Source organism: Oncorhynchus nerka, linkage group LG5, assembly GCF_034236695.1.
Source record: "Oncorhynchus nerka isolate Pitt River linkage group LG5, Oner_Uvic_2.0, whole genome shotgun sequence".
In the NCBI taxonomy this organism is placed as follows: Eukaryota; Metazoa; Chordata; class Actinopteri; order Salmoniformes; family Salmonidae; genus Oncorhynchus; species Oncorhynchus nerka.
The window spans coordinates 47,141,640-47,164,119 of NC_088400.1; the positions used below are offsets into that span (position 1 = coordinate 47,141,640).

The 22,480-nt window shown below is 43.2% G+C and overlaps 1 protein-coding gene across 7 annotated transcripts in view; it reads right to left on the reverse strand.

The window, feature by feature from the left end:
- Window positions 1-22,480, reverse strand: part of LOC115129596 (protocadherin-19-like) — a 74,984-nt gene that overhangs the window by 20,188 nt on the left and 32,316 nt on the right. For 3 of the 7 annotated variants that reach the window (XM_029660139.2, XM_029660137.2, XM_029660135.2), the window contains exons 3-4: window positions 12,650-12,705; window positions 10,355-10,527 (exon numbers count right to left, since the gene is read on the reverse strand). In XM_029660139.2, the coding sequence (XP_029515999.1) occupies window positions 10,355-10,527; window positions 12,650-12,705 (229 nt within the window). Of the gene's footprint in view, window positions 1-10,342; window positions 10,528-12,649; window positions 12,706-22,480 lie in introns of all 7 variants that reach the window. The other 4 variants (XM_029660136.2, XM_029660138.2, XM_029660134.2 and 1 more) reach the window with 2 other exon arrangements.

A 22,480-nucleotide genomic window follows, 5' to 3' on the forward strand; every position in this document is an offset into this window, starting at 1 on the left:
TGTGCAGAATAAAAAATATTCCAAAACATGTATCCTGTTTACGAGGCACTAAAGTCATCCTGCAAAAAATGTGGCAAAGCAAATGACATTTTTGTCCTGAATACAGTGTTATGTTTGGTACAAATTCAATACAAGACATTACTGAGTACCACTCTCCATATTTTCAAGCATAGTGGTGGTTGCATCGGGTTATGGATATGTTTGTAATTGTTATGGACTGTAGTTTTTCAGGATAAAAAAGAAACATAATGGAGCTAAGCACAGGCAAAATCCTAGAGGAAAACCTGGATCAGTCTGCTTTCCACCAGACACTGGGAGATAAATGTACCTTTCAGCAGGACAATAACCTAAAACACCAGACCAAATCTTGCTTGCCAAGACAATATTGAATGTTCCTGAGTGGCCTATCTACAGTTTTGACTTAAATCGGCTTGAAAAACTATGGCAAGACTGTCTAGCAATGATCAACAACCAACTTGACAGAGCTTGAACAATTTTTTAAAAGAATAATGTGCAAATATTGGAGGTTCTTCTGACATTTATGTAATTCTAGTTTTTATATTAATTCAGTTGGCTTGTTGTCAGCCATTTTGTCTACAGTTTTTCAAAAAAGATACACAGACTTGGAAAATCAAAATGGACTCCCCCACTTCATGTCTATGTATGTTAATATAACAGACGACATGGACTGTGGGCGGGCATAAACAACTGCACGTTTTTGGAGTTTGACGTTTAATTCAATCAAATGTTAATATTTGGTTGAGCAGCCGTCGGATCCTCTGACACATTCATGGGGGTATTTTGCCTTCTGAGAAGGAGAGAGAGAACGAGAAAGAGGAGAGAAAAAAATACTCCTACCTGTCAGAGATTTTTTATTTTCCCTCGTCAAGTCTGCTTACTAGACTCCCAACTCCTCTCCCTCCCTCCCCTCTCTCAGGTTGTCAGCACAAACCCCGTTCCTGTTGCTGTCCTGATTCTGACACCTGTCAGCATTTTCATTAGTAGATCAGAGGAGTAGCAAACTCAAAATGTTCCCTGTGTTGAATTTAGGGCATGTTTTGCGGCATAAACACGCAACACTGCTTTGCTGTTTCTTTAATTCAACAGGGGAAGGGAAGTGCTTGACTGGCAGGAAGTTGACTTGGCAGATGAGGGTTTTGTGTGTTGAGATATATGGAGAGAGAGAGAGACTAGGAGAGCAGTGAAGTTAAGATGGGGGAAGCCTTGTGAAATCAATTAATTAATCAATTAAGAGCAGTTGGACCCTGGTGGATCTGTGCTCCATTGGCTGAGCTTCATCCCTGGGCTTCTGCTTCGGGAACACACCCACGGGGCGTGGATGGGATTAATGAGTGGAAAACCCCCTCAGGGGTGAAGGATATGGAATATGTGTGGAATGAGAGAGACTATTGCCCTGCGACTGCAAATGTAGTTGACAAGAGTCCATGTGGTGCTAAAGACTGGAAAAATTGGTTTTCTGACCAACACTTTTCCCCCTAGAGTCATAAACCAAGAACCAAAGACCCCTGGTAAACTAAACCCTCAAAATGGCCACCAAGAAAAATACACAAAAAGGCAAAAAAGGACATGGAAAAGTTGAGTTTCCGTGCATTGATCATTTTTGCACTTAACTAGAGAATCTCGAGCCCTTAAAAAACCCATGGCTCATCCGTGTCTGCAAGGAATTAAGTAAGAGGTTGGATAATCAAAGGATGTGGGGGTAAAAAAAATGGCCGCTTCTGTTTGTTACCAGAGCCCTGTGCGGCTGTTCGCCCACTTCTCCCGTGAGACACTAATGGTTCTCTAGAGCCAAAGCTAGCACATTGTATATTTTTTCAACAAAATCCCCTTGACATTCACAGTCACGTCTATAGAGGTAATTTTATACATTTTTCTCCAGCTCCTCTCCCTTCCCTCAACCGTTTATAGCTGGGCGATATCATCCATAGTCACTCCATAGCCAGATACTGTAGAAGAGAAAGCATTAATAGTTGAAGATATTTGACGATATGGGGCCTATATATTGAATGTAATGTGATTTTTAAGATATTTTATATATTTCCCTAGTGTAATCCATTGGCAGAGTAGATTTCAGACCAAGGTATTCTTAGGAAGAACAGTACCTTCTTACAATGTTTGGTCTCGTCTCAGTGTCACGCAGGTAGCCTCTGTTGATTATGGGCAAAATACCTCTCCACGAAATCAGACAATAGTTTAGCTACTGCTGGATTCCAGAGACACAATCCATTATCGAGTATCACATTTCAAAACGAGAAGGATAAATAGAAACGCAGGAAATGGACAAACAAGTCGGTAACATAATCAAAAAGTGCAAAACGGAAGCCTGTAACAAAGGAAGAACTTTGTATTGTGCGAGAGAAACGCAGAGCCTCGCAGAGAGCTCCATGTCTCATATGAGCAGATTCCCACACTGAGAATTTTAAGGAGGGGTGGGGGGGAGGGTTGTGTGTGTTCCTCTTTGTCAAAGGTAACGGTACGTCCCACTGTGCAAACACCACCTTTACATGGTGCCTATGAGAATGGTAAACATTTGTACTGTAAAAAGCTTAGGGAACCCACGAGGGGAGTTTACTGTACTCCATCTATCCCCCTCCATTCCTCCCTGTTTGCGTTTCGCTTCCGAACACAAGGAAACATCACAATAAAATCACTTTTGTATCCAGAGCCTGTCCTTTGGGGCAATTGCAGTGTGTTATGTTTTTTGTTGTTTTTTGTTGCTGTAGTACCAGAAGGAGAGGCAAACTGCAGATCTAAGTTATTCCCTATAGAACATACAGTATCTAAATGGCGGGGTGTTTTGCGAACAAGACTATTTGTTTTGTTCACACAGTTCCCTTCGCCAAACAGGGCTACTGCATAGTCGGTGCCCTGTCGGTGCCCGCTCACATTCAATTAAGACGGATGTGTCCGACCAACCGCGTTTTCACTTCACTCCAAACCATCGGGGCTCTCACATCTAGTATATGTTGCTGCTGTAACTGAGCTATCCTGATCTGCTCCTACTTCTGGAAATATATAGGATGCATCCCAAATGGCACCGTATTTCCCAGTGCGCTAATTTGGCCAGCAGATGGTTAGTTGGCCTAGTGGTTAGAGCATTGAGCCAGTAACCAAAACGTCACTAGTTTGAATCCCTGAGACGACAAGGAGGGGGAAAAAATGTGTTGATGTGCCCTTGGCACTGAAGCATAATTGCTCCAGAGCCTCCATTGATAACGGCACTCCCCGAGGGCATCGAGAGTTATGCAAGAAAAACATTTCCATTGAAACGGGACAAATTTAAGCATCCACCAAAATGTTGTATATGACTTTTGACCAGGGCCTGTGGAGACTCTGGTCAAAAGCAGTGCATTATGTCGGGAATAGGGTGCTCTTTGAGACACAGTATTGGTTCAGCAAAGTATCTTCTCTGCCTTTCACATTTTCTTAGGGCTGTCACAATTCACACAAGCCACAATTGTCTGACTTGTGTCTCTGTCCCGCAAGTCGATTAGCTTCGGCAAATACATAGCAGCGATTTCAGCTAGCTAGCTAAGTAAGGGACAATCATTATTCGGTGATGCTAGCGGATTGGAACTAATCTTCCACGGAGTGCATTGTTTTCCAGAGAACGCATAGAGCCGCAAATTAAATATCCCTTTCATACTACGACTATAATTTAACACATTTGCCGCGAGAAATGTATACAACATCTACTAAAGTAGCTAGCAAGTTTACTTGATGGCGATAGTAGTTGCCTTGGTAACAAAACGAACTTGCTAGTTTAGCTATCCAAACCATCAGTCCTAGCTTGCTATTATGACAATATAATCAAACAATAAAAATAATGATTTCAATTCGACTTAGCTCAAACATGGAACATGTAAGAATGAAACATTGCCATGGAATTCTACCGTGCAAATGCATGGTGCGTTATAAGTAAATAATGCACACTCTAGAACGCCCTTCAAGCCAATCGGAAATGAGTATTCAGCAATAGCTAATATCATCCTCTTGAAAAAGGTAGGAGGATACAACAAGGGCCTTGTCTGTGGGGTATCGGAAGTATAGTATAGTGTGGCCGTGCCGATTCTGTCGAGCTTAGCCCCGGCCCCATCATACTCGTTATTAACTGTGTAATTAGAATGCTGAGATGTTAATGAAAGGACAATTCCATTTGGCTATGTCGTTACGTTCATGCACGTGTAAGGGTCTTTTGGTCAATTCATTTAATAATTATGAACAAGCCCTCAATACTGACGAACCCTCATGCTGATTTACTGCCACAGACTCCCTTTAAAGACAGGAGAGAAGACAGACATTGCCTGCATTCCATATGGCCCCCTATTTCCTACCTAGTGCACTAATTTTGTCCAGGGCCCATATGCCCACTATATAGGGGATAAAGTGCCATTTGGGATTCAAGCTTAGAGAAAAAATTAAGTCATTTTGTTCAGTGCTTCTCACTGCTTCTTTTTCAACAGAGGGAGAAATTGGCCTGTTGCAAGACCATATTATAACTAGGTCTGGAGAAGGAGCGTGCAATAACAATAGCAACAAGGATCCAATTGCAAATCCAAATAGATATTTTGTACTTATCTATTGCTGCTCTGGTCAAAGCAAGCAGTGAACGCCTGCCTGGTGGCGGTAAATAGTCCCCGTCGTTCTGTTTACCAGTAGCGTTTATTTGTTTACATACATTCCAGGAGTTAGCATCCATCTCGCGAGTGACAATCAAAAAAGCCTCTCTCTCTCTTTCTTTGTCTCCCCCATTCCTCTCTGTCCTTTTTCTCCACTTGTAATATTCTTCATGTACATATTTTCTAATTGCCTCAAATAATGACTTTGCTAGACTGTTGGACCTGTCACTATGCATGTTGTGAAGAGGGTTGTGAAATAATTACGGCCAGCCAACCAAATAGGCAGTGAACCCACTAATCATTATTCATTACTGGCTGACACTGCCAAGGCAGCAGTCCAAGGCCTTTTCAGGCAGCATTTCATTGCAGGGCGTCACAATTAGCATGTCCCAATCCTAACGAACCTTAAAATGCTGCCTTCTAAGGTACCTTCATTCGGGCATTTTTGAAGCTGGCATCCCATGTAATCCTTTGCTGGACAGGCTGTACCAAAAATCGAAAACAATTCAGAATTAATAGAGGACACAAGTCCCAGCATAGGAGAACATTTTCCAGAAGAATAAGGAATAGCTGAGAAATGTAAGTAAACTCAGCAAAAAATAAATGTTTTTCAGGACCGTGTCTTTCAAAGATAATTTGTAAAAATCCAAATAGCTTCACAGATCTTCATTGTAAAGTGTTTAAACACTGTTTCCCATGCTTGCTCAATGACACATAAACAATAAATGAACATGCACCTATGGAACAGTCGTTGAGACAGACGGTAGGCAATTAAGGTCACAGTTATGTAAACTTAGGACACTAAAGAGGCCTGCATGAACATGCCTTAGGCATGCAGCAAGGAGGCATGAGGACTGTAGATGTGGCCAGGGCAATGAATTGCAATGTCCGTACTGTGAGAAGCCTAAGACAGCCGTACATGGAGACGGGATGGACAGCTGATCGCCCTCGCAGTGGCAGACCACGTGTAACAACACCTGCACAGGATCTGAACATCACACTTGCGGGAGAGGTACAGGATGGCAACAACTGCCTGAGTAACACCAGGAACCCACAATCCCTCCATCAGTGCTCAGACTGTCTGCAATCGGGTGAGAGAGGCTGGCCTTGTACGCCTGTTGTAAGGCAGGTCCTCACTAGACATCACCGGCAACAACGTCGTCTATGGGCACAAACCCACCGTTCCTGGACCAGACAGGACTGACATTAAGTGCACTTCACTGACGAGTCGTGGTTTTGTCTCACCAGGGGGGATGGTTGGATTTGCGTTTATCGTCGAAGGAATGAGCGTTACACCGAGGCCTGTACTCTGGAGCAGGATCGATTTGGAGGTGGAGGGTTCGTCATGGTCTGGGGCGGTGTGTCAAAGAATCATCGGACTGAGCTTGTTATCATTGCAGGCAATCTCAATGCTGTGCGTTACAGGGAAGACATCCTCCTCCCTCATGTAGTACCCTTCCTGCAGGCTCATCCTGACATGACAATGCCACCAACCATACTGCTCGTTCTGTGTATGATTTCCTGCAAGACAGGAATTTCAGTGTTCTGCCATAGCCAGCGAAGAGCCCTGATCTCAATCCCATTGAGCACGTCTGGGACCTGTTGGATAGGATGGTGAGGGCTATGGCCATTCCCCCCAGAATTGTCTGTGAACTTGCAGGTGCCTTGGTGGAAGAGTGGGGTAACATCTCACAGCAAGAACTGGCAAATCTGGTGCAGCCCATGAGGAGGAGATGCACTGCAGTACATAATGCAGCTGGTGGCCACACCAGATACTGACTGTTACCCCCCTTTGTTCAGGGACACATTATTCCATGTCTGTGGAACTTGTTCAGTTGTTGAATCTTATGTTCATAGAAATATTTACAGATTTTTCTGAAAATAAACGCAGTTGACAATGAGGGCGTTTCTTTTTTTGCTGAGTTTATAACTTATTTATTCACCAAGTTATGTTTAAATGTTCAACAAATTACTTTCATATGATTTTGAATTCAAATGTTAATTCATCAGATGTATTGTTCTTATTCAACCTGTTGCCAAGCTAGCTAGCTAGCACATCTTATGCAATAGATAGCTAATTTTAATGTTAGTAGGCAGACTTGTACAGGTTATTGGCTGTTTAGAGAAGAACAACTAAACTAACTAGGCCTAATCATAGATTCAGCAATGTGTCAATTGTGAAGACACAAAAATATTTTAAATCATGAATTGGTAAACTTGCTAGCCAGCTAAAGACTAAGAAAATATTTTTCCCCCATTTGCTTTCAGGGAATAAAGTGGGCATCTGATCATGTTTCACTCCATTGCATTATACTGACTTGGCAGAAAACACTCCCGCCTGACTCGTTTGGAGGTAAGACATACTTTTTTTTTTCATCTGATGAAAATTGTAGAAAATGCAGCTAGCTGTGTTTTGTTCATTCTAGGCTTGCTAGCCAGTGAAGTTGATTGTGCATTTGGTTTACATTACGTTAAAGTTAGCTAACTTTCTCTTGTCATTTTTCCTTCCCCTATTGTGTTACACGATTGGGTTTAAAATTAGAGGTTAAGTTATTCAACTCTTACAGTAAGTAAGCCCTAAAAAAAAATGCTAAACTGTTGACAAAATGATTTGCACATTAATAAAGGTAGTTGTAGCTTCATTGACTTGATCCAGCACTGAAATTTGAGCAGCGAGGTTCATTTCAACCTCCATTGTCTCCACTCGCTCCAGCTTTAAGGACGTCACCCTGACATCCAGAAGATGGGACAGACTTTGTTGGGAACTTCCCCAGCCACCAGGACAATCACCATATCCCAGGGATTTCATTTTGAAATGTGCAAAATCACAATCTTAAATAGAACCAGATTTCCCCCCCATGTTGTTGTTTATCACGCAGATTTGTCAGAACATTTGTAACTTATGAAGCTCATTCTAAAATACAGACGTGAGGGGAAGTCTTCAATGTAGTAGTCCACAATTCGTTGAAATGAGGTGTTAGTAAAGGGCTGGAACTAAAAATTGTGTATAAAAAAAACTGTGGCGGTCATGACTAAATAAGCTTACTGTATTTACTGTATATAATTATATTGGACATTTTGTTATCCTTTATTATATGCCAGTATTTTTTATCCAATGCATTTAGCTTACATTAGGATGAAGTAGCCTAGGCCTTCAAATCATCTTTCACAGTGAAACACCACTATTCTTGTTATTAAACATTCTTAAACAGTCAGTATAAAAGCTATCTCAAAAATTCCTGTATCCTGCATGCAATCTTACCTATCATGTCCACAGTTGAGCTGCAGACCAAGCAATATGTGAAAGGAGGACCCTATACCGTAGGATAACTATTCTAGTTGGTGTTAACTTCATGCATGAATAGGTACTGAGGAGATCAATTCTAATTCTTACTTGCTATTCGTGGCAGATACAGTATTTCCATTTTGGGATAGGTGTTCACTGAATTGCTAGCACTAGTTGCTCACTCTGCTACAGTGCCTACAAGGTAAACAAATGTCTAGCGCTCGGTGGAATGCGAATGCATTGTCACGTGATGCTGCCTTTCGAATCCCATCCCAAATGGCAGTTACCTACTAGAAAAGTGCTACCTATTAAAGGTTGGTGCCTTTGGAGGCCTTTGGATTGGGACACAGCTAGCCTCCCTATGCAGCTAACATACAGATACACACATAGACACGCATGCAAACACTCCCTGCCACTATCTGTTAACCCAACCCCCACCCCCAACCAAGCCGTCATCACAACATCACAAGACATGTTCGAGTTCAACACCAGCAACTGAACCAGATCCGCTTCAATCCACATGCCTTTACAGCAGCATCCGCTCCCAGATGAAAACGGAAGTAGAAGAGACTGAACTTACCTATTCTCCTCCTATCATGACATCATGATGTCTCTTTCCCCTACCCATAATGCCTTGCGGTAAAATGGCTGGCTAATTAGCCCAATTCAACATCCGTGCGTGAGTCCACGTGATCCCGAGCTAACATTCTAATTTGCTCCGCAGCTCATTCCCCACGATGGAATATGTTGCCAGGAATAAAATCCCTCATAAATAATTTGGGTTAAAGTGTGATTGTTAAATTTTTCTTCATCTGTTAGTCCTTCATTCATTAGATTCCCTTTTTCGGAGCAAGGCTAAGAGGAGTGAGCAGGGAGCATTAAAATGGAAGACAAACAGAAAATGTGAACATATAGCTAGAGAGGATCACTAGAGGGGTTTTGAGAAAATTGGAGGGAAAAATCACAGAGGTTTAGCATAAGGTGTGTGTTTGTTTGTTTGTTTGGGGGGAGGGGTAAAGGCTAGGGTTATGGCTAAGAAAGTGCCTAACACTAGACGCCACACTTCGACTAGAATTTCAACATATTTCACCAAACCTGTCCTAAATTTTCCTCTATAGCAGAAGCCAATGACCAAGGAGTAGGCGAATTCAAACCAAACAAAGACACACTGCGACGTGAAGCCTGCTGGGTAATATGCAGATGTAGTTTTCCCTATAATGGAGCTGTTTGATTGTTTCAAATTGCTAAGATGAGAGGCCTAGTCATCAGAACTGAACAAAGCAAGGCAATTCACCAGCTTCCTGTCTCTTCAGAAAATAAAGCAATTGTTAACTGGAGTAGGAGGCAAGCTAGTTCATTTTGAGTTCATGCACTGAATCCACTGCTCTATGCTCTCCCAAGTCTGAGCACCTGTGTGTCTTTCCTTTTGAGCTGGATAAACACTCCCATGTGCATACAATGGTAGCATACAGGTCTGTGCCAGTTTCTATCCACCTAATTCTCACTCATTCTTGTTCTCTCACTCGCTCTATCTCCGTCTACAGGCATATCTTTAATTCTCATTCTCATTCTCTCTCAATTCAATTCAATTTCTTCACAGGTCGGTGCCAGTTCTACCCACTACCTTTTCCTCAAATACACACCCTCTCTTTCTCTCTCTCCCTCTCTCCCCCCCACCCTCCCTTTCTCTATGACACTTCTTTACGTAAGCTCTCCACTACTCTAAAACCATAGAACCAGGAAACACTAACATGACCACCTCCACTTCCCCTGCCAGTGAATCGGATGTCCTCTTAAACGTTGGAAGTCGACAAAGAAACATCAACATTATTTCCTCTGCTAAATGTTCCTGCTGAATAATGTATGAGAGTGGTTACAACGCGATATGTAGATTTCAACCCACCTTTGTCAGCCATTCAGGCGCATCAGAAGTTGGCTGCCACCAAATACTTCCAGACAGACATGGCTAGGCCTACAATCAGTCAATAATGTTACCAGAGCATCATATAAAGGATAGCCTTGGTAGGGGGAGATCCCTCTACATTAGCAGCCTTAGCACCGGGACATCAAAGGGAAAGTACTAAGTTGTTATTCACAAAAACAGATCTGAGGGGCCTTATCTGAGAGTGGACACAATGCTACCGCTAAATGTGTTCTGCTTGATGTAAGCACACGAATACACACACAGGAATGGAATTAATTCAAATTCTATAGATACAGAGACACAGAGAGACACACACACACTCACAGGTCTGAGGCCTTATGTAGGAGTGGGTATAATAGCCTGCTGAAGCTGCTCTAGTTGGAGGTGTAAACAAGCTTCGTTTTACATACACAAGCTTTGACCAAGTATCTGATGGGGTAATTCTAACACTAAGGGATGAATGATGAGTAACACACACAGCTTTCCACAAACCTTTTCTCCTACCTTGGTCAGGCAGCTGGCAGACGTTGGGGGGTACGGTCATGTTGAGCACGTCGTTGACAGCCGTGTCTATGTAGTGGCCTCTCTGGACATCGTGCTCACTGTCCGTCTGGTCGCTCTCTTCGTGCCCGCTGTCCTTCAGACTATTGCCCTCCAGGTCCTTGAATGTTGATGTGCTACAGAGGGAAGGAGGGAGGGAGAGGGGGATGAGAAAGGAGAGAATGTTGATTTACTGTCACATCAACTTCTATCAGATTCTCTCCTCTCTCCTTCATCACCTCTCTCCCTCAATCCATTTCTCTCCTGTGTCCATCTCTTTTTCCTTCTTAGCTCTCTTCTAAAAAAATCTAAACATTTTCTTCATATTGTCTCTCTTTCACTATCTCATACTTGACTCTCTAACATGTGTGTCTCTCCACATCCTCCTCTCTCATACATTTCTCACAGCACTCGGAATCTTGAGACAAGGAGAGGGATGATGGGAATCTTCAGGAGGACTCTTAACTCTGGCCTCAGCTGTCTAGAAGGACACGACTTCACAGCGTTCCACATTTTATTTCTGGAGGGAAACGAACCTTCCTACTTCTGTAGTAATCGGAGGGTTGTGGTGGTGAAGGCACAGATTAACTCTGTTGGGGATTTTTGGGATTAAGAGGCCATTTTAAAACTCTGCTGATAGTGGAGCAAAGAGGCTGCAGGCTGTTTTAGTCTGTTTCTAAAAGGGACCGTGTGGATGGCGATGCACTGACTTCAAGGGCATCTCTAGTGTGAACCGTTGTGGCTATAAAGGGCCTGTCCGGATATTTAAATCCTGTTTTTTTATCATTTGAATGTATGTAATTATATACCTATTGATTAATTAAGAATATCAGACGTAAATGCCTCATGAACCCTGTCCCTCAGCTTTAGAGCAAACCAAGAGTTGGAGACTGCCGTTGTGTTTTTCAAATAACAGAGTGGGCTTTTAAAACGCCTTGCAATTACACTCTACTGTTCAACAATCAGATGATAATCAAGCATTCCAAGAAGGAAAGGAATATAGAAAATGCTATGAGCATGTACGTATGTGCACAGATTGAATCTGTCTTGTTTGGGGCTTAAAGTCAATCAACAGCTTCATAGTGTATGCATGATTTCCGTTCATTTGATTGCCGCCCCACTGGAACAAATTGTGCTATACAAACAAGACTGCTATTGAGGGAGGAGGCGAATGTATACATCAAGAACCTCACGTAGGAGAAGAGAAAAAATATAAGAGAAGGAAAGAGAAGAGACATAAAGAAAGAAAAAAACCAGTAGCAACAGCAGTTCCCAGCTTTCCTTTGAGAGGGTTGCCTGGGAAAGGGGGAGAGAGAGAAGTACTGCAGTGACGGTAAAGCTGGCTTTACCTCTCTCTGATGTTATCAGTGTAATTGCACCTGTCCCAGACTACAGGCCCACAGGCTCCTAGGGGATAGCTTTGTAGTGTGCTGCAGAGGCCCCTCGCTTAAATGTGCTTTTGTTTACATAAACATAGTGATTTTTGGGGGAGTAAAATTGCCATAATGGCTTTTCAAAAAGCCGGGGACGGCCTCAAACAAAGGGAGGTTGGAATGTTCAGCAGCTGCAGGTAAAAAGTGAGAAATTATAGGCCTGGCCACAACAACAAAAAAAGAAATTGCTGCAGGGCGTTATTAGAGTTGTCTACACTACCCCGCCGGAACCACGAGCTCACCTTATATCCTGCTTCAGGTGGAATCAGGAATGCACCATTAGTCCCATACCCTATACCTTTATATCCTGCTCAATGTTCTCAAAATGGGCGACTCAAATGAACTTAATTATTCGTACTTTGGTATTAGTTTTGAGTTAGTATTGAGCTGAGATCCAACTGTGCTACGAACCTCTTGCATTATTGAAATCACGTTCCTGGCCAAAATTCTATTTGACTTCTTTCAATCTTATTCACGATGTATAAGTCGTTTTACGAGCCGTGTTTTAGCAGGAGTTTTTCATATTGCTCAACGTGTCTTGATTTTGGTTTTTATGGGAATGGATGGAATTATTCATGATGTTAATGTTAAAATATGTGCTTTGAAGATACAGACTTGAAAAATGTACCTAATATAGTAGTGAGGGATCATTTTAGAGTCTAATTCCAAATGAGATTATTGACTGTGTGAATTTGTAGTGAATACACAGAACAAACACGGGTTTTCACAACATGCACACTCATGCATTTGCAGCCCATAGCATATGACAATTACGGATCACAACGGGTGACAGCGGAAAATATCAAATTGCCTAATCAAGACATACCTTTTGATAAGATGTGCTCGGCTGTTCACATAGCTGGAGTCGATATAATTATCCGTCTGTAACAGAAGATTGGGGGAGGAGGGGGAAGAGGGGGAGGAAAGTAGAGAAAAAAACAGAAGAGATGCATTTAATTTCGTAGGGAAACAAATAATGTTACAACGGTAATTGCCTTTCAATAGAAATGTTATTTTACACAAAGTGAGCGAGCCTCAGCTTTCAAAGGTGGAAGCCATTCTCTTTCAAAGTACCTACACAGAGACAAGGAGAGAGAGAGAAAGAGAGAGGGCCGGCTAGGAGCTGAGAGAACTAAGGAGAGTGCTGCAGTGAGGAGAGACACTCCTCCATCCCTTCCTCAGTCCTCTCCATCCCTCCATCAGACCAAAGTCACAAAAATGTGATCATTAGGGATGACAGTGCATCATGCAGAGATAAAATGTCAAGAGGGAAGGAAGAAAAGTTTTCCTTTTTCTCCTCTCCAAATCTCTCTCTTTTATCCTCAACCTTTTTGAGAAGATCTGAATCTATAAATTCGAAATAAATAAAAGTGTAAGAGGAGAAGAAGAAATTGAGAGCGTACCAGGGGGAATCTTAACTTTTAGCAATTGCAGATTAAAAGCAAGCATGGAGGAATCTGCATACGATGGATCTCTGACCCACATAGTTCAAAGCCATTGTGCATCATTCTTGGAGAGGGGTGTTATGACAGGGTAGAGAAGGTACATTGAGACGACCCCTCGTGTCTGGTGAGCATCTACTCAGTCAAAGGCATTGTGCATCATTCTTGGAGAGGGGTGTTATGACAGGGGAGAGAAGGTACATTGAGACGTCCCCTCGTGTCTGGTGAGCATCTACTCAGTCAAAGGCATTGTCCATCATTCTTGGAGAGGGTTATTATGACAGGGGAGAGAAGGTACATTGAGACGTCCCCTCGTGTCTGGTGAGCATCTACTCAGTCAAAGGCATCCTGTATTCAACATAAAAAATAAAATCCCCCAACATTTATAGAAAGACTGTTATAGTATGTTAGACAGGAGAGTGACAGGGGGGAGAGGGGACATTGAACAGGTAGTCCCTTGTGCCTGGCCAACATCCACTCATGCCCAGATAACATTTCAAGAGGGTATCAAAGGCACTCTCAAAGGACTTCCCCAGCCTGCCCATGAAAACTCCATGATCCGACCCTTTCAACATACTTGATGCAGGTGTTTTCCTGTGGGAAGAGGGAGAAAAGGACATCACTCCTTTTAAATTCCACTCTCATAGACTCATGATATGCTATCTCAGATAAAGGATAAGGGATAGAGGGAGTGTCAATGGCTCACATCCAATGAGGAAGTGTTTCCTCTGACAAAAGAGTCACCCCTATGATAAGAGACGTTAATGCAGGCGGTGGCACGAACTCACTGATTATCAAATGAGGGATAATATTTGCCAGCTCGGTCCTGCTGTTCGGGGAGCGGGGAGCTGTGTGCGATGGTGAGGCAGTGAGGCAGGGTGACCAAATGCATTTGTATAAAAAAAATGTAGCTTGTTAACTGGCGATGTGGTTGGCTTTTTTGAAAAGTGAAACCCTTCCCCAATCCCCACCCTATTTTTTCAACCTGTGTAGGTTGAGGCAGAAACCAAAATGCAAAACCACAATATAAATGTTAGAGAGAGAGAGGCTATTGATGCTTTTTATTGAGACATCCTGACTTAAACACCCTATGAACCCCCCCCCCCTCATTAAAAAGGCAAGAGTGTGTGAGAGAGAGGGGAAGGAGAGGCAGGAGACGGGAATGTAGATGCAACACTAGCCCTTGTGTTCTTGTATGTTGTGGCTTTTAAAAGGCACTACACAAGAGCAAGGAGGCAAGCTGGTCTCAGAGCAAAGTGTATTATATTTGACTCAAATCTGTTTTAGTAGTTCAATTAGTATGATACGTTAAGTTACATTATTTGACCTGTTTAGTATGACATATACAGTATTACATTTGACTCCTTTAGTATGATATGTTACATTTGGTATGTTTACATAAGACAGAGTTACTTTTTTGTAAGATATGGAAGCTCTGATATGGAAGCTCTGCTTCTAGCTCCTAAGCAACTTGGCAGTATTTCATTTTTTAATCAATTTCAGTTTTGCGTGAATGCTGCCATCAATCCACGGTTTCTGATTGGGGAAGGTTTTAATAGTCGCCGTGGGTACAACATCACCGATGCACTTGCTAATAAACTCGCTCACCGAATCAGCGTATACATCAATGTTGAACAGACTTTAGCACGGGCGTTTCCTGTTTTAGTTTCTCTCTATAGGCTGGGAGCAACAAAATGGAGTCGTGGTCAGATTTGCCGAAAGGAGGGCGAGTGACGGCTTTGTATGCCTCGCGGAAGTTAGAGTAATAATGATACAGAATGCTACCAGCCTGGGTTGTGCATTCGATATGCTGATAAACTTTAGGGAGCCTTGTTTAATCTCCAGCTACAATAAATGCAGGCTCAAGATATGTGGTTTCCAGTTTACATAGAGTCCAAGGAAGTTCTTTCAGGGCCTTCGAGGTGTCTGCTTTGGGGGGGAGGGGGGATATACACAACCGTGGTTATAATCGAAGAGAATTATCTTGGTAGATAATGCGGTTGGCATTTGATTGTAAAGAATTCTAGGTCAGGTGAACAACATGACTTGAGTTCCTGTATGTTGTTATGATCACACCATGACTCATTAATCATAAGGCATACACCCCCGCCCTTCTTCTTACCAGAGAGATAGGTAGAGTTAAAGGTAGAGTTAAAGTGACTAGGCAACATGATAGGTAGTACACAGTAGCAGCAGAGGGTAGCCATTTGATTAGCTATTTAGCAGTCTTGTTTTGCACTCTTATGGCTTCGGGGTAGAAGCTGTTTAGGGTCCTGTTGGTTTCAGAATTGGTACACTGGTACCGCTTGCTGTGCGGTAGCAGAGAGAACAGTCTATGGCTTGGGTGGGAAAAAGTCTTTGGTAATTTTTTCGGCCTTCATAGCATGGTTTAGAGGTCTTGGATGACAAGGAGCATGGGCCCAGGGATGTACTGGGTTGTACTCATCACCCTCTGTAGCGCCTTGTTGTCAGGTGCCTTGCAGTTGCTGTACCAAGCGTTGATGCAGCCAATCAAGAATTCTCAAAGGTGCAGCTGACAAATTTTGAGGATCTGAGGGGCCATGCCTCTCTTGAGGGAGAAGCGGTGCAGTCGTTCCCTCTTCACAAATGTGTGGGTGTGTGTGGAACATGTTATTAATTTCTTGGTGATGAACCGAAGATGAAACGCATGCCCCACCAAAGAACTTGAAACTCTTGACCCACTCCACTACAGCCCCATGGATGTGGATTGGGGCATGCTCGCCACTCCGTTTCCACGATTAGTTTCTTTGTCTTGCTGTTGTTGAGGGAGATGTTGTTGTCCTGGCAGTGCCAGGTCTCTGACACTGCCAGGTCTCTGACCACTGTTGTGTCATCAGCAAACTTGATGATGGTATTGGAGTCTTGTGCGGTAGTCATGGGTAAACAGGGGGTATAGGAGGGGACTAAGCACACCCCCCTGAGGGGCCTGTGTTGATGGACAGTGTGGCAGATGTGTTGATGCCTACCGTCACCGCCTGGAGGCGGCACATCAGGAAGTCCAGGATTCAGGACTTCCTGACGGGCTGCCCCCAGGCGGTGAGAGTAGCCCCTCATGGGTGTGTGCTTACTGTTTATTAATGCTAGGGAAATGCATGTCTGTGTTTGTTTGACTCTTTAGTAGACCTGCCATTTTCTCTCCTAGCTTCAAGGACAAACACAATGCGATCAAAAATATAATAATGTCATCAGCTTTAGCAATGTACTGTACTATAGGTTAAAGAAGTATTGCTGAAATATCACGTTCCCCCCAACAACTTACATACCAGCTATACTGCAATGGTTGAATGTCAACATTTTGACAAATTAAAATGAGACCAATGTAAATCAGAGACGTAATTGTGGTTGAAATATCACGTTCCCCCCAGCAATATAAGTAACAGTTGTTATTGTGGTTGAAATATGGTGTTTCCTCCACCCCCTCTGTCCAGTAGACTAGGCCCGCCAAAATACCTCAATCACTGACCAAATAAGGCCATTGTTTGTTGTCTCACCTCCACACCGGCTAATTACATCCGTAACAAGATAATATTGTAATTAGCGACGACGGCGGGGCAGGCGGCCTCCTGATTGCATCGTCATCTCACAAATTTCAATCTTAATTCATTAAACCTTAACTCATTGTTATCAAGGAGATCATTTGTAAAAAGCTATTTTAATTAACATTTTATTAGCCGCCCTTAACTCATCTGTAATTATTGTTGATAGTTATTTTGTGGTTGGATGTGTATGCACTGTACATATACATATATTGTATCGTGTGGTTTTACTTGGTGGAGCGTGCCACCTGTGCTCCACTTTGGTCCCAGTGAGCACTCATTATAATGCCTGGATCACAGAAATATAATGAATGTATTATATTTCTATGGCCAGGATTTCCATCTAGCCCAGGCATTCAGTGAGGCTAATGAAAGTGCATGGCGGGAGTAGCAAGGGGAAAACTTAATATACATTTCCTGATGAATCTCACTTTGGCTCAAGCCCTGTAATTGGTTTGGAATAGTAAGCTCAGCATTGAGTGTCGTCAGTCCCCCTGGGAGTAGCGATGGTGGCAGGGATGATGCTTAGGCACTATACTGGTTTAGTAGTCTACACACTGGGCTACGTCATCAGGACTGCATTTCCCCAAATGCACTGCTCCATATTCACCACAGGTAATCCTATTGTAATCCCTTCAAGACACCCTAATGCCCCCTTATATTCTTGGTTTTCTGCCCTTATAATGATTTGAACTACCATTCAACCATTCAGTAGAGTAGCTTCAATGGACCTGTGCTCCGCCAAGGGACTCTAGTCATCAGTAAAATCAGAGCAGAAATAAAGCGAGCACATTTTCTCTATTATCACACAGTCAATGGCAATGAGCAAACACAAATCAGAAAAGGGCACAAACTTGCCTACTGCGTTCATGAGGAGGCAATCTGGAGAGGGCTTTTCTGAGGGAGAATATGGCCAGATAAATTGGCAGGGTCGGCTTCCTGTAAAGAAATGCCCTCCGCCCCCCGTCCGCCTTTATCTATCTGACCAACTTTAAAAAGCAGAGGAGGAAATGTCGATATTTATTGCGCTGAGATCGAGTTTCAGGCCGATGGAGGACGAGGAGAGACTTTCTTAACTATCGCTATAGCGGCCACTGCAAATGGCTACTTAATCAAGTTGGACAATGTGTTGTTGTGATCTGAGTGGCCCCAGTTTGACAGCCAGAGTCACTCTATCCCTATAATTATTGTTCCGTTTCATCTGGAGAAGAGGAGGGTTAAAGCGCTTGGGGGAGTAAAAAAGAAGATGGGTCAAATGAAAGTGGTGAACGAGGAAGGGTACAAGGGAGGGGGAGATAGGTGAGACTTCTCTTTCTACTCACCCTCTAGCCCCAGCCCTAAGGCCTCCCCTTTCCCCTTCTCTCTTCCTCCCTCTTTTTCTCCCATGAAAGGGGAACGTGGGATCCTCCTCGGTGACACTCTTTCTGCCGCAACAGAGAGAGGAAAAGCAATCTTCTCGCTTAGTCTCTGCCATGAGATTTGATTTACCTTCCTACCTAGCGTGACAATAGGTATTCATTGTATATGGGAGTGCAGAGGGGCACCCAGTGTGTGATTGTTTGTGTGTGTGTAGGAGAGGACGGGTTGGGAGCAGACACAAGCACCAGTTGTCGGGAGTTGTCGGGAAAATATAAGAAAAAAAGGACAAGAAAATATTGACTCAAAGTCACAATTTTGATTTCTTTAAAAAAAATCTCCGCCGTGGCCTGATATATCAACCAATAGAAATCAACTTGCATTTACAGAGGAGGGATGCAAAAAAGAAATGGACTAATTGAAGCGGCACGCTTAAAACTCAAATGATTAATTATCGTGCCCGTGTCCTTGTTTTCAGTTTCCAAAGATAAAACTCCTATAAGTTTGCTGTTTTAAATCATTTAAGATGAGCAGAACACTTCATTTAAATGACTAAAACCTTCCACAAATGTAGTTGGAATGGAAGAAGTGAGTTAGTGGTGGTAGACAAAAACGTGTTCGGAAAAATAAGCACTGGGGAAAAAACAAGGTCTGGAAAGAGGAACTCAATGCCCGTCGTGGATGCAGGCCTCTAATCATGTTAAGTTGTTCTGCAGAAACACTCAGCCGAGGCTGTATCAATTAAGTCAGCCACACAGCCTCTGGCTACACCCTTCCCTCTGTAGGCTACTAAATATGAAAATAGTCCACAATATCATCAACATAGAAAAAACACAAAGTCCCACGATTAAAACAGACTGTATTTTCATGCCTGATTTGGTCTTTCACACTCTCAGTCTGCAGTCTTGAGTCATCTTATAGCGTGGCTTACTCATACGGTCCCTTGAGTCCTGGGAAGGAAATGTTACCCATAATGAGCCATGTTGTTTCTATACTCTTCCCCAGGAAGGGGTCAGATATTAGGGCTCAGTGAGCGAGAGGGAGGGAAGGGGGGGGGGGGGGGGGGGCAGCAGAGGGAAGGCTTAGTGTCTGAAGAAGCATCTGTTTCCACACGTGTATTCCTCCTTGTATAATGCTTCAGTGAAGCTGCAGAGGAGACACTGTGTGTGTGTGTGTGTGTGTGTGTGTGTGTGTGTGTGTGTGTGTGTGTGTGTGTGTGTGTGTGTGTGTGTGTGTGTGTGTGTGTGTGTGTGTGGCCTATCATCCCACACCCCGCTCTTGCACATTCCGATCGCGAATAGAAACGCTCACCCATAAGCCTCTCACACTCTCTCTGTCACGCACATCTTTCTCTCTTTCCAAAAATTGCTGCTCTGACAAACTCTGATTTGCATGCCTGTGCTGGTGCCCCCGCCACAACTGCTACTGCTAACACGGCCGCCACACCAGACCTGTCACTGTATAACCCACTTCTCTAACCAGCTCGGCTTCGCGCTGTGTGGCACTACCCATGACAGCACACCAGATCAGCACAGTACCTGCTAGGAGTGAGATTTATGCAGCATTTACCAACGGGGGAGACAATATCCCCACATTCACCACTCTCCTCTCCTATTTCCCAACACACACACACACACACACCTATAGAATGTCCTATAGATCCTCTACATCAGCTAGATTATAGATGTCCCTTTTCCCAGCCAGAAGGCTCAACCAGTAAACAGGGGTGAAAAAGCGCCCAAGGTACCACACCCATGGAACTAGTGGATGAGATTACACATTCCATTTCTGGAGCCCTCCCCACGATGAATACGAGGGAGTTGTTACCATTTAATATCAATGGCCACCCTGCAAACTCTAATTACGGCCGATCCGGGGGCACGTGTAAAGTTCCCGGCATCATTTCACTTTATCACCTGTCAATTCAGCCCCCAATTTGGAATCAAACTTATTATGAAAGTGAGTGACTTTTTGCGAGTAGTGAATGTAGTAACGGCGTTCTGAAAGCAGAGCTAAGAAATGCATTTTCCCCATTCTTTGTGTCTGCAGGCACTGTGGTAGTGCTACTATGTTCACACAGAGGATATGTCCCAAATGGCACTCTATTCCCTATATAGTGCACTACTTTTGACCTGGGCCCATAGGGCTCTGGCCATAAGTAATGTACTATGCAGGGTATAGGTTGCCATTTGGGTCACAAGCACAGATACATTAATAGCAGACAGAGTGAATCAAACGCGATCACACCACTGCCCTTGACCACGTGTTGGTGTCGTCGGCATTGTTTGAACCCGACTATACAACCCGTCCGCCGAGGGAGGAAACACAATGAAACAGTATATGTCAACACAATGCTCCTACTTCCTGATTCCAGTCTTTCTCTCGTTCTGTCTCTTTCTCTGTCTCTTTCTCTCCGCCTTCCCGTGTGAAACGGAACAAACATTTGCCCATTCTGTTCAGAAACAATTGCCATCTACTTGTTTTAATAAACTGAGGAAAAGAAAAGACAACGGTATGTGGATACTTTTTGAGTACTTTTTTCCTGCCTTGGCATCTGTAGTTACAAAGAGCGAGAGGAGGAGGCTCTCATGCCCTTGAGATTTGAACCAGCAATAATGTAATAGCCTCAATAGCCAATCCCAAGCTATAACATCCCAGTCAGGCCCTTATAGGCATCATCTCCTTCGGCTCCATTTGTGTGCGAGTGAGTGGAGATGTGATTAATTATACATACATTAATAGCAACAGCATTCATAATTCATGAGGTCGTCAAACGTTAACGCTACTTTCCCTCCTTTTCCGTGTGATTAAAATATTTTAAATAATAGGCCCACGTCGAGATGTCTTGCTGCATTCTGGAGGACGGGGCTGAGAGCGTTGGTTTTATCCTGGTCTTGTTGTTGTTGTCTTACTAGAGAGGAGCATTGTTCAAGCCCACCGCTCCCGTTTCTAAAGTGTCAGTCAGAGAGAGTCGGAAAGGATCGGAATAGCACCTGTGTTGTGCTTTGTCAGTGTATCTGCCTTTGTGGTAAAATGCAAATGAGACCGAGACAATGTATCCACTGAGAGTAGCAGGCTATCAGTGTAACATCCCGCTCAGTAGATTCACACCACTGACACAGAGAGAAGGGAGTATGGGGAACTGTGGTTACATTTCACAACTGTGTGTGCCTGTTTGTGTATGTCAGTGTGTGCATTTTTTTTTAAAGCTATCTATCTACCCGTCTGTTTTGAGCGAAATCCTGAAGGAATGCGTCAAGATTAAGATTTGGGGTTTTACATACTAAAAAGGGGAGGGAAAAACTCTTGGCTATCACATGCTAGCTTTTTCAAAGGGGTAAATAGGCTTACTTTCCTCTTAAGCCTGCGAAACCTAATCAAACTCAAATAGCAGGAACTTCCCCTGAGGCACTCCCAGGGGATTTTCCTTAATTTGGATGTCAGGATAAAAAAAGAAGGAAAAAAAAACAACCTTTTACACCCTCATCCCAAACTGGGGAAGTCTGCTCGGATGTCAACTGGGACAGGTGGACATTTGCATCGAAATTCCCTGAACAGGCCCTGGAATTCCAGAAAGATCATTCAAAGAAAGTCGGAACATTAATCAGAATTTCGAAACCACGCAGATTTCCTCAGTTCTCCATTCGTCCGGTGGTAGGCGTGAAACCGGTGTGGTTACTAACCATTTTAGCTTTCCAAGTTAATTAACCTAGTGAGGATTTCAGAGGGCTTCGTCTCAATTGTGGATTTTCTCTGTTCACCAATGTAAAAGGGGAGAGGGGAGACTGTAATTTAATGTTCTTATCATTCCCACCGCTTTTGGTGAACATTACTTCCCTGTCACTAATCCCAAGTCTCAAATAGGAGCCCCTTTGCAGTATCTCTCCCACATTCTTAGGTCTAATAATCCTACATACTTAAAAGTGGCACTGGAAGTAGGCTGAGCTTTCATGATTAACACAGTCAGAAGACATTCAAACTGTGCTCCTTTACACTCTAATGTAAATATACAGTAGAGTAGAAAAATACCTATTGTAGGATACAGTTGTACTAATACAGAATACTACCGTAAAACTTCAATGAAACACCAAGTATCAAATGGCATATATAATATAAAAATAGCCTCGTGTCCCTTTTAATAGCCAGGCAACGGCACATATAGTACCTTTATTTATACAGGTTTTTCTCATTGAGATAACATCTCTTTTCCAAGAGAGACCTGGTCCAATAGCAGCAGGGGGAACAATGTTTCAGGCAAAACAACTTACATATACTAACACAACATTAAACTGAACTACACTG